Below are 16137 nucleotides of genomic sequence, written 5' to 3'. Positions count from 1 at the left end.
AAAAGGGGTGATTTTGACCCCTCCTATCCCATTTGGGGATGAACTCAAGGTGACATGTGACATGCACGCCTTCAAGTTCTAATGATCATTTTTTTAAAGACACATATTGGTTTACTCTTTATCGTAAGAGTGCAATTTCCTGTTCAAAAAATGGTAAAAAATGGCATAGAAGTTTGGTGTTTTTTTGGGGTGTAGAGGGCCAAAAAAAGTGGAGAACCCCCAAAAGCTCAACGTCTTAAATAATTAGACATCAAGTCGAGACGAACGGTGCATCATACGTGGAGGCGTTTTCTCGTACCTGTAAGTCAGGAGAAAAAAAAAGCGTTTATAAACAAACGTTGTGAATAAAGTACAATACTTCTAGCCAGCAAGACTCAAATGGTTTGAGCAGGTCTGACAATGTCAAGTTAAAATCAGCCCGGACACTGCAAGCGCTTCAGTCGTTTTCAGAAAAACAGACACCTCCCATCTTGACTCCACCTTCCTAATCTTATAGTATGTAATGATTGGGTAAAGGGACTGTGCAATAAGCGTTCGCTTATCCTTCCGCGGCTTGCGGTTCATTATCATTGGCAGCTGCATCAACCAATGAAAAGCAAATGAAACAGACCGGCGCCCATCCTGTAGAGCCCTGCGCTTGTGAGGAAAAGGAACACTGCGGACTTGAATGTGGACGAAACCCGCCAGCAGGAGGGATTTGTGTGAATGGATTATGTCATCTACTTAAAACGGTCCAGTTTGGGGAAAGTTACTTTGACAGCAAAAGGTAACATGTTATTCTTGTCTATTTCTACATCACTATCAAGATAATGCATTTTGTCTTCTTGCTGCAGTCTTTCTACATCAGCTCAAGAACAATCTAGAATTATCACTCTTCTCACCTACTTAAAATGTGGAAAACTGACGACATATTGCAGAATTAAAAGTGTTTACAGATAACGGTATATATTATTTTAACGTGCGTGTGAGTTTGTGAAAAAAAATTTTTTGTGCAGTTTATGTCCTTTTTACCTGCATTTTGTTAAAACCTTTCCGACATGGGAACGTTTCTTTAGTTCTCCGTGTGGTGTTTTTCCACTTTTCTGATTTTAACATTTTAAGTGGTTTTGACCGCTGTACGAACAGTAAAATTTCTCATTTGTTTGTGCAAAAAGAGTTGTGATGTCCTTAGAAGTTAATTTAAACGCGGAGGGCGTGGACTTACACACATCCAATTTTTTTAAAGTGCATTTTTCCCCTGAACATCTGACCAGCGTATGAGTTTGATCGTCAGTCTCCATCTTGGTTTACATTAGACTACTTCATCTAAATTTATCGGCCATTTAATGTTGAACGGTGCACTACTCATGTTTTAAATTTAAGTTATTTGAGGAAAATTATATCCTCAAAAATGTAGGGGAGTCTACGGATCCCCTTTAATCTTTCCGTCTCGGAGCAAAGGATACTGTACTTAAATATATAACTATAATATCGTTCTGGGTAAAGTTATTCAGAAGAATAAAAACAGTGTCCTGCATGGTAATTTGATTTTAACCTTTTAATGCAGAATTAGATGTCACCTTTTCTGTTCGAAAGGGCGGGTGGCTTCACAGAGATTTGAAAGACAAAACAGAATTTTATTGGATTTATTCTCCAATAGTACACAGTACTAGTGTTGCAGAAACAAAAACAAAATGGAACTGTTGTGTACATGTGTGCAAATGTGCAATGTTGAGTTGATAACTAAAAGAGGTTTCCACAAACATCGACTAAACTGTAATAAACATTATGCTAACTGGGCTTCTGCTAACTGAAACCAGGATACACTGTGAGGACTGCAATACAGTATACAATTCATGTAGTGGGCAGATTCTGCAGTGTCTAATACTGTACATTTGCATTTGCATTTGCCTACTCCTGAGATTTATGTGGCTTTCTGTCCATCACTTGGCTGCAGAGATTCTAAAACATTTCCTGGAACATCAGTTGCAAGTTAAGAATCAGTCTATGGTATAAAACCCCCTCCACACAATACCCAGCATTCACACAGACTGTAACAAAGAACTCAACCTGCACAACTCTGAGATGTGGGAGGTAACTGGAAAGGCCAGAGAAATCTCCCTCTGAGTAAATGTGCAAATGGCAGACATACTGTACAAGGACTGGGCAGAGATTCAAACTCCATAGCCTGAAACTATAAATCAGCAGCTCTAACAAAAGGGCCAGTATGCCACTTACATTTGCATCGTAGACCACTAAAAGATTAGGTGAAAGTGCACACAGAGATGTGCAGACTTTGTGCAGAAGCTATCAACAGGATCACTTGTAACTCTGTGATGCTTCTTAATTTTTTTTGCCGCTCTCCAAGCCAATTGGTACCTAAACGTGTACAATAGAGTGTTTGTTACTAATAGCATGATTTCTGAATTTGGACGGTGGGTGGGTTGGAGGGCGCATGTGATGAATATTTTGATTGGTTCATGCAGGGATTTTCATGTAAATGGCATAATGGCAGTCACTTCAGAGCATACTCTTGGTTATGAACGTCAAATGAGAAGCTTTGTGTATAATAAAGGTGAACTATCTCACTTCACCAGTTAACTAGTAACCCTCTATCCTGATCATCTTGTGCAGTCGGATATTCAACTACATCCGGGCATTTGCTTCATTATTTCAACTGAGGTGCATCTTTCTTCATGCATTTAAAATAACATGTTCTTTGTATTCACACATCTTTAATTATTTAGCTGGAAAGTGTTTGCTTGTTTGTTGGATGCCACTGATTTTGCACTTGCAGGCTGTGCTTTTGTGAGGGCTACTCTGCTGAGGATTAATGCAAGGGAAATCTGTTGAGTTGGCAGTGCCCTGTTGTCAAGTTCTCGGTTCAAATGACAGTTTAGTAGTTGGCATTTTTAAATTTGTTCTGTGTTTGTCATGAACAGAAAAACCACAAGTACACATGGCTAAAATGTTGTTTGGCTGGATCATAAATTTCATTCTTTTATATCCATGTTTCATCTTGAAATTGGTATTGGCATTTAATACATATATACTGTATATACTGTCTTCTCATAGTTTAGTGTCCCCCATTTTTGATGTGGTCTGGTCACATTGGTCATTTTGCGTAAGCCCAGTTATCTTGATTTAATAAGGCATGCCCTTTCACAAAACCTGATTTTTATAGTTGTACTAATAAAAAAGTCTTTTAAATGCTACTCTTATTCTTAATATGAATATAAAGTGTAGTCATACACTTCTAGTCTGTGGTGCTAAATACTAAGAGTGGTCATCTTTAATCCAGGCCTGCACATCCTGGCTACTCTGGTTAACTGTCACATCCTAGAGACATGAAGGGTCAGTGTTTTGTTTTCTCAAAGTTAGACTTGTTGGCATGGTATGCTTGTCCTGTGAGTGACTGATGGGTTGGTTGCCACCCTATGGCTGATTCTGTCAAGATAAGCTTAAAATATGATTTTAAAATATGGACAAATTGGGTGGCAATTGTAGTTTTAGCTGTGAATACAGTGAATAGCTGGACCAGCCAAAACAGACAGTTTTAATATGACGATTAGCTTTGTGGTGTCCTGCAGTCAAGTGTGGAAAAGCTAGGGAGATTTTGTTAATGGTCAGGTTGTACAGGATTAGGCATGAGACAGTACTTTGTATTAAATTTCGCAATGCAGGATATTGCCAATATGAAACATGGCGTTGTTGTATATTGTGTGACATTACCACATTGTCGAAATGATACACAAAGGCAAATGAAATAAAAATTGGATTGAAAAACTGGAACCAAGAAATTGCATCACAAACTCACTGCACTTTGACAGAACTGGGAGAATTCACTCCCTGAATAGTGATGTTTGTCTGGTAGACAACATAGACATTGCAGTTCATGAAACTGATTCAGTCAGTAACCAGAGCTAACGGGTCAGTAAGACATTAAAGCAGGCTAACGGGTCAGCTATTGCTGGAGCAACACTTGATAATTATAAGTTTGTATTTTAACTTTATAGTTTTATAGGGCCATTATCATTATGTTACTACAGTGCAGATGTTTTATGTTGATATTGTAGTAGTCCACAGGTTACCATGGAGCTAGAAAGAGGCGGATTCAAGATTGACAGTGACTTGTCAGACAAGTTGAGCTTTACTGAATTCCACAAATATTCACACTACACCTTACTAGCCTGGAAAGGTTCAAGAAAGCAGGCAGACTCTTGCAGAAGACAAGTGATTTTTAGTGGATTTCAGAGGGCGGCAGCATGCAACAGTGGAAGACAATCTGGAATGCTGGACGAGTCACACAACATAAGGGACATTGCAAAAATTGCCAGTTGGCGTCTGCTGATTTATGAGGCGTTTACTGTGGCCATAGCAGTGGCTAGGTGTTGCTTCTCAGAGCATAATCTTAGATTATTAAATAAACATGCCCATTCTTTGGCTTAACTGTCATTTGGTGTGTGCCACAGTCTTTACGCCTCAGTGTTCATTACAGTATTTATGATTATTTTATTAAAAAAGGAAAAAGCTTAGAAACACATGTTAAAACTTGAGTATTTGCACACTGAGTTGAATTTGTTTTGTAGTGTTTTTGATTTACGAGTAATAAATAACAGTAAATATACAGTACATTACCTTTTGTGAGGGTTTTGTATCATGGCAATATTTTATCACGATGCCATGAAATTACAATATTAAATGTATTGTGGGGTAAGTGTATTGTACCATGCCTATACAGGATCTATCTCTTCTAAGGAGTAGGTTCTTGTAGAGGGGACTGGGTGGTCTCGCGGCCTGGAACCCCTGCAGATTTTTTTTTTTTTCTCCAGCCGTCTCGAGTTTTTTTTGTTTTTTCTGGCCCCCCTGGCCATCGGACCTTACTCTTTTTCTATGTTAACTAATGTTGTCTTATTTTAATTTCTTATTTTGTCTTCTATTTTTCTTCATTATGTAAAGCACTTTGAGCTACTTTTTTGTATGAAAATGTGCTATATAAATAAATGTTGTTGCTGTTGAAATGCAAACTGGTGCAAGGTACTTAAACGGAGTGTTTTTTAATCAGCCTAAATTCAGATAGTGATGCGCCCTCCTCTTCTTGAACCTTCCATGAAAAAGAACATTTATAGTTTGCTCATTGTAAATTAAATTCAGAAGTGATGCTTACTATACACAGGGGAATACACTTATTCTTGAAGCACTTTATGAGTTGATGGTAATTTATTCATTTCTTGGGGATCTTTTTGAATGAAAAGAACCAACTTTCTCCAGAACAGGATTACACAAAGCTTAAGCTATCTGAGAAGAAAGGGAGTAAGGGAAGAAGCCGAACCTAAGTGGGTACATGCGCACAATAGGTCTTTCATTTATACATAAATACAGACTCCTGTGACTCCAGTCGGGCTAATGTTTTGGCATGGTGGGGGTGTACCCACTGGAAAACGATATAAACGTGCATTACTCTTCAGAACTTTCAAGGTTATTGCTTTTGAACTTTTAGATCATTAATTGCAACAGAATGTGCACAGAGAGTAAAGCAGGTAAGGATGGCAGTTCATTCCTGTTTTCTTATATACACTGTGACCTGGAGTTAGTGCCATGTCCTGCCAGTGTTTCATATGTAGAAAATATAGAACAGTTGTAACCTTGACACTGTGTTCGTTATGGATATTTGCCCTTTCAAAACTACCCATGCAAAATTTTAGAGTCATGGAATGGTCTAATTTTGGGGGGGGGAGTCGGACATGGAAAAATTCTTTTCAAACTCTGATGCTAGCACTTTTTAATAAGTGGTATTACAACTCCAACTTTGATATCTGTCAGCTTTTAGTGGCAAGCACATCAATATTCCAAGTGTAAATGTGAATTGGTTTAAACTAGATTTAAGAAGGTTGACACCTGCATGCGGCTGGGCTGCACTGGTTGCACAGGGGATGCTGCGTAATTTGTGGCGTACAGTACAAGACGTGGAAATTGGTTATAGAAGCAATAATCTGCACCAGTGTAGTGTGTGGGTGTATGTGTGTTATATACACATGAGCAATGTGTGCAGGACTGTGCGTTTTTTTTACATTTACTTTTTATTTTATCCCCTTCTTGCAGGTGCTGTGACTAGTTCTGTCATCTGCAATGGTTTCAAGTCTTATTTCATTAATAATAAATTACCAAATAATAAAAGTAATTTAAAATATTTTACCAGAAGAATTTTGTTTTAATGAAAAGTACAAGGACGCTCCTGCTGCTTTACAAAGGACTGTTTGGAAAAACAGCAGGCCATCTGGTTACTTTAGACTGCTTTTCACTGCTGGAAAAAGGCAAGGAGCATGGCTTTCTGGTATATATGAACACCCTTGCCATTTAAAGACATGGATATGAACTCTACCATATTTTGCATCTTTGTCAAAGTATTGAGCAAGCTGCACAAAGCCATTACCAGCTTGAAAATCATAGAGATGAAAGTTTCACACAAAAGTTAAACACAATTCACTATCTTTTCTTTCTTAATGTGGTGTGGTGGTGGGGGTATGGGTGAGGGCATTAAAAATCTAAAACAAATCTAAAATGTTTGACTTCCTTGTCTTTTTTTTCTTTTTCCTTTCCCCTGTATTGACTGGTCTTGATTATCCTTTGCACTTCTGACTGCTCCAATTCCTGCAGAGAAAATGGATGTCTGGCACATGTAAACAAATTAATGGCTTTATGATATGGATCACTAATATATAAACACTTTTTCATTATTTAATGATTTTTGTTCATATTCAATTCACTATTTTTACTGGAATTTTCTTGATTATTACAGGCAATTTGTAATTCTGCATTTCTCAGTGCTGACAACAAATGCTTGTCCGCATGAGAGTAGAAAAGCTTTAATGTTTGCGTTGTGGTGTGGTCCTAATGTACACCTGTCACACATCTGCATTTGCCAGGACCTTCATTGTGTATACTATATAAAATGAGGCTGTTTGTCATGATTAATAATACAATATTTATACAATATAAATTAATAATTACCAACCAATTAGAGTAATATTGCCTCCTATAAAAACTATGATTAAAAACTAAGCATATGCTAAAACTAGAGCTGGCATCAGAGATGTATTTCTATGTCTGATGCTGCTTTTTTTTTTTATTTTTTATTAAAAAAAACCACTACATAACCCAGGTTTTTTGACTAGGAAATGCATTCATGAAAAATTTTTTGGAGTGTAGCACATGCCTGTATATAGCAGGATAATTTGTAAGTTCAGTTGTTACACTGTGTTGTGTTCAGTTTAGTTTGAGTCTTTTGGCTCCATTTGTTGCTCAGAATAAGAGAGATAAAACAGTGAATTGTATTGTTGAGGTTTGCTTTTTATTACTGGCACTGCCGGGTTGAGAGCATGCACAGATGCAGCACGTCCCTGCTCTCGCTCAGCAGTACAATGGGTGACACCTCAGCACCATACTACTTTGGATGGAATGGAACAGTGTGAGGTTTTTGTACAGTGGCTGGAGTGCCAATCCTGTCACCAAGCAGCCTGTCCCTAAAGTATCCTTTTAACTTTGTTTTGTTTAATTTATTGGTAAATCTTATATTTCAGTAGTATGGTACAATTCAATTTATAAAGTGATTTGCTATTATCAAGGTTTTATCTCAACATTACAAATATTATTTTAGTTATGTTTATGCTAAGAATTACCTAATGTGTCTTCTTTAATGAGGAAGTGTTGGTTATCTTAACAGCTCTCTGTCCTTGATGCAAAATATTACATACAGTACAGTATATTGAAAAGCCAATTAAGGGAAAAATGTTCAGTCGTTGCATTGTATAAAAAGCAGTACATCATAGTTATGCATCTCAATCACGTGTCTGTTTGCTTATTTCCTTTCAAAGGTTTTGCAGTTAAAGGTTTTGACAAATCTAAACTGATGCAACACTTTTGAAGTTACTAAACAAACTTCCTTAATGAATAATTACTTGCACTTCTCTAGGGGATGGAATAAAAAAAACTTATTAAGTAAGCTGTATTTCGATTACATTACACAAAGGCTGTTATTGAATGAAGATTTACCTAACTTGGTTTACAATTTGTTTGAGGGAATGAAATTGTACCACATGTTAGGGACAGGGCTCAATAAGTTCTGTTGGGAAAGTATTAAAAAGCATGGATTGGAAGTCATACTGTCATTCCAGTACAAACCAATGGGCACTACCAAAAGACAGTATGCCATGTAACTGTACAGGATGTTAGGAATGGGCTGTAACAGGTCTGTCTTGGTGATGAAGAGTGTGATGTCCCATGCTGTAAGTAAGCTGTAGTCTTCATAGTGGTTAGTGGACAGATAGCCCAGCAGATAACAGGAGTGTTGTTGACAGAAAAGCAGAGCCATGAAAGAATATGATCCCATGTTGGAAGGATAGGAATCGAGCCTGCCTTGGAGATGTTGCACTTTAAATAAAACAAAAAGCTCAAGACATAAGGGACATCGGCAGAGTTTTTCATTGTCCACTTGAATTTGGAAATTGGGGATTAGGGGGCATAGAACTAGTTAAAGAAAATTTCAACATATTAAACATTTTATATAGGCCCAAAAAGGCTACAAATGTTTGTTTTACCTTCACTTTTTCCTTGGCTTTCCTGTGCTGCATTTTTAGGAGTAGACCGTATGGACAAAAATCCATATTGCTGCATATTTAAAATATTTGATTTAGGCTTGTCTATCAAAATCGACCAATTAGGTCTGCTGTTTGACAGTGTCTGGTGATGCCGCCTCTGTGTGCTATCAAGTCTCAGTGCAGAGTCTTTATATGTAGCTCCTGGTTGGTGGAATGAGCTGCCCAACCTCCATCTGAACTGCTCACTCACTCTGTTTAAGAAGCATTTGGTGAATATCTGTCTAACTGATATTAGCTGTTAGGTTTTGTCATCTAGAAATTTAAACTAGCTCTTCGCTTGAGATGATCCATTTTGTACTCTTGTCCTATAACATTTGTTTCCTAAACAGTCCCCCAGACTGTTGGTTACTCAAGTGTTAGCCTCCTTTGTCAGTCACATTGGATAACAGTGCCTAATAAGCAAGTAAATGTAAACTGCTTGTTATTGCTCTACTAGTGAAATGCTTTTGATAATAGATTCTCACCCTTCTTGCGCAAACCACTGTCTTATGCACACCAGACACAACATGGTATTTTTCTGTTCTCCCTCCCTGCCTTAAATTGTTAGTGTATGTATGTCTGTTTAAAGATATCTAATCCACTTAAAAGTCACAGTGGGGCTGGAGCCAGCATCGACTTGCCAATCAGGTAGAACCACACCTCACTCTGGGCAGTATTGTTAAAGGGTAGGCTCATTATTTGACACTGTTCATATAATGCTAAAAAAAATTTAAAGGAACACTTTGAAAACGTATCAGGTCTCAATTGGGATCATGCTGGATATCTCTACTGATAGGGACTGGGTAGTGTGTTAGGAACAAAAGGATGCCACATCGTTTGATGGAAATAAAGATTATCAACCCACAAAGGGCAGAATTCAAAGACACCCCAAAAACCAAAGTGAAAAAATTATGTGGCAGGCTAGTCCATTTTTCCGAAAATTCATTTCAGCAACTCAAAATCATATTCAGTAGTTTGTATGGCCTGACAACATCACTCCTAATGAGACGATGGATGGTGTCTTGGGGGATCTCCTCCCAGATGTGGACCAGGGCATCACTGAGCTCTTGGAAATGTCTGAGGTGCAACCTGGCGGTGTCAGTTGGATTGAAACAATTTCCCAGAGGTGTTCTATTGGATTTAGGTCAGGCAAGCGTGGGAGCCAGGCGGTGGTATCAATTCCTTCATCCACCAGGAACTGCCTGTATACTCTCGCCACATGAGGCTGGGCATTGCCGTGCACCAGGAGGAACCCAGGAATCACTGCTCCAGCATAGGGTATGACAAAGGGTCCAAGGATTTCATCCTGATACCTAATGGCAGTCAAGATGCTGTTGTAAGGCCTGTAGAGGTCTGTGTGTCCTTCCATTGATATGCCTCCCCAGACCATCAGTGACCCACCATCAAACCGGTCATGCTGAACGATGTTACAGGCAGCATAACATTCCCCACAGATTCTCCAGAACCTTTCACATCTGTCACATGTGCTCAGGGTGAACCTGCTCTCATCTGTGAAAAGCACAGGGCGCCAGTGGTGGATCTGCCAATTCTGGTATTCCATGGCAAATACCAATCGAGCTCCACCGTGCCGGGCAGTGAGCACAGGGCCCACTAGAGGACGTCGGTCCCTCGGTACACCCTCTTGAAGTCTGTTTCTGATTTGTTTGGTCAGAGACCTTCACACCAGTGGCCTGGCGGAGGTCATTTTGTAGGGCTCTAGCAGTGCTCATCCTGTTTATCCTTGCCCAAAGGAGCAGATACCGGTCCTGCTGATGTGTTAAGGACCTTCTACGGCCCTGTCCTTCTACTTAACTAACCAGATCAATGCCCCAGAAGTTTTCATTGACTTGATGCTATACTCTGATTAAAAAGTGTTCCTTTAATTTTTTGAGCAGTTTATATATGGAAGGCAGGCTCTATTGTTGGCATAGAGCTGGACGGTCTGACATCCGTAGCAGAGCAACGGGCACTCAGCAGGCTCCTATCAATTATGGAGAATCCACTACATCCATTAAACAGTGTCATCTCCAGACAGAGGAGCAGTTTCAGCGACAGACTGCTGTCACTGTCCTGCTCCACTGACAGACTGAGAAGATCATTCCTCCCCCAAACTATGCGACTCTTCAATTCCACCAGAGGGGGTAAACGTTGAACATTATTCAAGTTATTGTCTGTTTTTTTATCTGCATTTTTTATTACTCTTTAATATTTTTGCTGCTGGAATATGTGAATTTCCCCCTGGGATTAATAAAGTATCTCTATCTATCTATCTATCTATCTATCTATCTATCTATCTATCTATCTATCTATCTATCTATCTATCTATCTATCTATCTATCTATCTATCTATCTATCTATCTGTCCATACCCAAAGACATTGCCTTTTAAGACACTAATTCACCTACATAACAATCACCTAGGTTGTAGATTTCCACTTTTTTTAGTGCTGTCATGGAGCACATTATGTGCATGCTTTTATCCCTATTAGGTATATGGAAAGGATTATAGTAATTGCCGTTTTTTTTTTTTTTTTTTTTTTTTTTTTTTTTTTAATGGTAAGAATGGTTTCACTCACCTGATTTACCTCTGTGTGTGTTTGCGTTTGTAAGTTTGCCACATTCTGGATGATTGGATCAGGCAGTGTGTTTGGCACTGTTGTGGGAGTGGGTCTAAAGTTGAGGTAAGCAATGTTAAGACATACAGTTGGCATGCACAGCATTTTGGAACATACATTTTTCTTTTGCCCTCTGACTAGTATAGTTAGTGCAGCTGTGGGGTGCCTGTGTGTGTGTGCTTTTGGAATATATGCAGTAAGGTGACACATGAGTGCACGTGTTCAGGTACAAGAATACATTTGTAGAACAGTTGACTTGCACAGGGAGGTGACCTTATCCATATTACTAACCGAAGGTTGTAAACCAGATATGGGCGCATCGAGGCACAATGCCGCACTGCAACGAGCCCACATAAGAGACAGCCACAGGAAACACAGAAACGAGAAGGTTGTTAACCGGATTTCACGCGCACTGCAACGAGCCCGCCACCTGTAAACTTGACTTGCTCTAATCCACTGTGCCTGTAATGTAGATCACATAGCGGTCATTCAGTTTGGCGCCCGCCCCAGAGTCCAAAGTCAAACGCAGCGACTTCCCAAAACGCGGCGGCTTCCCGGAGTCAGTAGGTGGCGCACAAATAACACAACGTAATGCGCCGTGGCACCCGCCCCAGAGTCAAACGCAGCGGCTTCCCAGAGTCAGTACGTGGCGCCCAGACAGCACAACCTGTGAGCTACACTTGCTCTAATCCACTGTGTCAGTAATGTAGATCACATAACGGTCACAGACTCTAACCCAGTGGCTTCCCACACTCAGTGGCTGGCACACGAACACCACAACCTGTAAACTGAACTTGCTGTTCTCCACTCTGTCAGCAGTCGGTGTCAGCAAAGGCAACGGAATCACGTCTCCACAAAACGAGACCGCTTTACTACAGATATGCTTATGTAGTTAAATGACATTTCCCCAGACGCACCCACCCTCCATGATATGTCATCCATCCAGATGTCGGACGGAACAGAGACTGATTGCCATTCTTGGATTTCCGATTCGCTAGCGAATCACGGGCTTACTTGTTTTTACTGTCCTGTGAAAAGGCGAGCAGTAAAAAAGGCATTTTAGGAGATTGGTGTTGTAAGCTCCAGAAGAGATGATGGTTGCGGGAAAGCCTAAAAACATTGCAGCAATGTTTGTGAAAGTGGCAGATAATCTGTGAAAATCAAACTAAAGCCATCTAATTTTTTTGTAACTTATTTGAAGGAGAAGGAAAATGGGTAAAAACTGTTTTTTTGAAGCTAATATGATTGGATGAGTTTATAGGAGGATTTCATCATTGACTTCACTCTCAAGAATAGTTTAGTATGAAAATTGGAGATTAATTTTATGCTTGTTTTAATGCACATATTTATACTTAGATTTTCACTGTTTATTGGATGTAGAAGTTTATGAAACTTTAAAAGATTTGCTCAATAAAGGCTTTTCACGACATCCCCCTTATGTTGGCCTACTCACTGATTCACTGGTCTTTGGTCTCCTTACTCGACATGAGTACAGATAAAGAGTTTTTTAACCCATGCTGCAAGAAGAATTTTATTTTTAATGCTGGTGCATCACTTACACCTAGTCATAGTTTTTCATTTCCTCAGATAAATTCTGTTGTAAGATTTTTAATTCTAAAATATGTATGTTTTTACAAGATTTAAATATGAAAACCTATAATAGTCTTGTTGAAAACAGTTCTGGAACAATAATGACTCATGTAAAATTCTTATACAAGGATAATTCCCCCTGGGATTAATGAAGTATCTATCTATCTATCTATCTATCTATCTATCTATCTATCTATCTATCTATCTATCTATCTATCTATCTATCTATCTATCTATCTATCTATCTATCTATCTATCTATCTATCTATCTATCTACAGTACAGTTAGATAAGGGGTCTGAAATGTTCCTTATGCAGAGCCTCAGTGAAAGGAAGATTTTGTTCTAGTTTTTTAAGGAGACCACCCTTTCTTCAAGGAACCATGTTGCCTAAATAATTGGTGTGCTCAAGCTTATTTTCATTCTCCGAAATGGCTCTTTGGAAATGCTGTGTCCCTATGAACTTTACAATAAATATGGTTGGAGTAGCTTTTAGCATAGTGGTACACCATTTTTAGATTGCCATTTTACCTTTCTGAGCTTGTTTGTTGCTCTTTTTTTTTTTCTCTCCATAAGAGAGTGAAAATAACAATACAGATAAAAGTGGAGCAGTCCACTTCTCTCAATTTGTATTTGTTCATATTCATTAAGAATCTTTTTAGGGGATAGAAAAGCTGACAAATAGAGTGTGTAATTCTAGTCTTTAAAATGTGTGGCCTTTTCTGTGAAAGTAAACATGCCTTCAAATTTTCTGATGTGCAGAATGACAGTAACAACAAGCCGTAAACAACTGACGAATCCATTAAAAGCAAGACCTTGTTTTTGAGGTTTTCAGTATAACCTGCAATAATGGCATCCATTAGGAAATGTATTTAGAACGCCTGGCTTTTGCATAGGTTCCTGTAACAGGAAGTGTAAGCTTCATTTGAATTGGTAACATCTGCAGTTATATTTCTGAGAATCTAAAAATGTATTTAGTGGAGTGACCAAAGGTTTTAATTTTTTTTTTCCTTTAGAGTGCATCTTTGAATTTTAAGCAAATTGAATTCTTTACATCAGTGAGTATTACATTGTCACAATCTTTAATTCATTTTTATTTTGCTTACCACTTTTAAGATTTATCATCAAACAAGCCAACCCCTCCTTTGCTTCCTTTTTACAATCAGATTAATTTTTTTCCACATGAACATTTTAATTGCCAATTTGTATTATCTCTGGTGAGAGGAACACTTCATAGTAATTATGTCAGGAATATGTTTGCTACTGTTACTTAATAGACTGGAGATTCTTGATTCTTTTTTTAATTTCAAACTTTGAAATAAGTCTTAATGTCAGGTGCTTAGTGTTGTGTAAGCAAGGGATGGTACCCCTTAACACATGATGATTTGTACATCTGTGATTCCGAATCCAGCTTCCATTGCTAATCTGTAGTTTTACTAATGCCTTCATTTAGCAACAGTAATAGTGACAAGCTGATATTGGAAATGACATGTTTATTAATTAGTTTCCTCCAACTCTTGCAGATACTGGAAGTGGTGCCCAACTTCATCCTGTCATGGCGACTGTTGTTATGGAACAGATTAGCCGACTGTTTATCAACGTACAGCAGATTCGTCAAATCCCACGATTCCTGGAGGTCACATTTCCAACTCTGCCCTGTACTGTGAAGGATTGTGATGTTCCCCGGGTCTTCAGAGAGCCATATATCTTCTCTGGCTACAGACCACTTCATCAGAAATGGCGTTACTACTTCCTGACTCTGTTCCAACGGCACAATGAGGCAGTTAATGTGTGGACCCACCTTGTTGCAGCATTCATCATTTTGATGAAATTCAAGCAGTTTTCTGAGGTGGTGGATTTTCTGCGAGACCCACAGTCTCAGCCTCTTTTCATAATCCTGCTCTCCTCTTTTATATACCTGTCATGTAGTGCAGTGGCACATCTATTATGTGCCAAATCTGAACTTTCCCACTATACTTTTTTCTTTTTGGATTATGTCGGTGTGGCAGTCTATCAATATGGGAGTGCTCTAGTGCACTTCTATTACGCTATAGAGGTAGAGTGGCATTCCTTGGTTCGAGGTATCTTTCTTCCTATGGCTGCTTTCTTGGCTTGGCTTTCTTGTGCAGGGTGCTGCTATGGAAAATACAAGAGTCATCAGCTGCCTAAGCCAATACGCAAACTTTGTCAGGTGGTGCCATCAGGCCTTGCTTACATTTTGGACATCAGCCCTGTGATTCACAGAATTTATCACTGCCAATTAATTCAACAATGTGATGAAGCGGTGTTTTACCACAAGTATCAGGTCTTGTTTTTCTTGATCAGTGCCTACTTTTTTTCCTGTCCTCATCCAGAGAAGTGGTTCCCAGGGAAGTGTGATTTTATTGGCCAAGGCCACCAGATCTTTCACGTATTCTTGGTGCTTTGCACAGTGGCACAGATTGAAGCTGTAAGGCTTGATTTTATGACAAGGAGGTCTGTATATCATCAATTACATGGTGACTCTGTGTATGACTTCTCTGCCCTCTTTGTCTTCATGATGTGCTGCAGCATCATGACTGCTTTTTACTTCAGGAACAAAGTGCGTATTAAATTAAGCAGCAAGAAGGAACAATAATTCAAGACCTCACATGGTCTCAGTGCGCTGCTTACTGTGATTGTCCAAAATAGCAACGTTTAAAAAGTGCATATGGCTTCCTGAGATTGCATGCATTTTTATGAAACCAAAGCTAAAAAAAAGGGGAATGTCAAAGAAGTTTGATATTTATTAATATTCACTAATCAAAAAAGGTGTCATCTGACTTGTAAAAAGCCTTCATAGTGTTTACTGGGTTGAAGTTGACATTACAAATTTGAATGTCTTAAGTTTGTATTTGTTTTGTAATGTTCACTTGTATTTAACTTTAACTGTGATAATGCTGTTGTTGAGCTCACTGTAAAACATCAGCTTGTTATCTTCAAAAATTCTGTGTTTTCAGTATTTTCTTTTATATTTATATATAAAAAAAATAAGGCATCACTCTTGTCTGTCATTTTGTATTTTATTGTGCGTAAGGATGCCTTGAAAATGGCTACTTCTACTTGATTTTTCTGTAACATACCTATATGTTATGGCTATAGTAGCATGTAACTACGATTCCTTAGTTTGCACCTTTTGGAAGTAGGGACCAAAAGCTTTTGTTGCCATGTGAAGAATCGTCTGTTTGTTATGTGCACTTAAACCTGAATGTGTGTTTTTTTTTTTTTTTTTTTTTTTTAAAATAGAACCACAAGGACCTCCCATTCACTCTTGTTTTATCTTCTAAACGACACTTTCATAC

General features: G+C 38.6%; 1 protein-coding gene across 3 annotated transcripts; it reads left to right on the top strand.

Annotated features, from left to right (window-relative positions):
- The first annotated feature begins 417 nt into the window (after positions 1-417).
- paqr7b (progestin and adipoQ receptor family member VII, b) lies at positions 418-15801 on the top strand. Of its 3 annotated transcripts, XM_028820060.2 has the most exons (3): positions 637-766; positions 13834-13875; positions 14341-15797. In XM_028820060.2, the coding sequence occupies exon 3, from the start codon at positions 14373-14375 to the stop codon at positions 15432-15434; it is 1062 nt and encodes a 353-aa protein (XP_028675893.1). In that variant the 5' UTR covers positions 637-766; positions 13834-13875; positions 14341-14372; the 3' UTR covers positions 15435-15797. The 3 variants fall into 3 exon arrangements, 2 of the variants coding, with proteins under 2 accessions (XP_028675892.1, XP_028675893.1); XR_007933505.1 differs by lacking the exons at positions 13834-13875; positions 14341-15797 and adding an exon at positions 6082-6478 and having other exon boundaries at positions 418-766; XM_028820059.2 differs by lacking the exon at positions 13834-13875 and having other exon boundaries at positions 580-766; positions 14341-15801.
- Positions 15802-16137: the final 336 nt, after the last annotated feature.

Source organism: Erpetoichthys calabaricus, chromosome 14 (assembly GCF_900747795.2).
Source record: "Erpetoichthys calabaricus chromosome 14, fErpCal1.3, whole genome shotgun sequence".
In the NCBI taxonomy this organism is placed as follows: Eukaryota; Metazoa; Chordata; class Cladistia; order Polypteriformes; family Polypteridae; genus Erpetoichthys; species Erpetoichthys calabaricus.
This window is presented reverse-complemented; position numbering and strand designations above follow the sequence as displayed.

What these genes read in the sequence shown, in the direction of transcription:
- paqr7b (XM_028820059.2), top strand. Translation starts at nt 706, where the DNA reads ATGGATTATGTCATCTACTTAAAACGGTCCAGTTTGGGGAAAGTTACT. An exon ending in AGTTACTTTGACAGCAAAAG is followed by an intron (nt 767 to 14,340) that starts GTAACATGTTAT and finishes CAACTCTTGCAG; the next exon opens with ATACTGGAAGTGGTGCCCAA.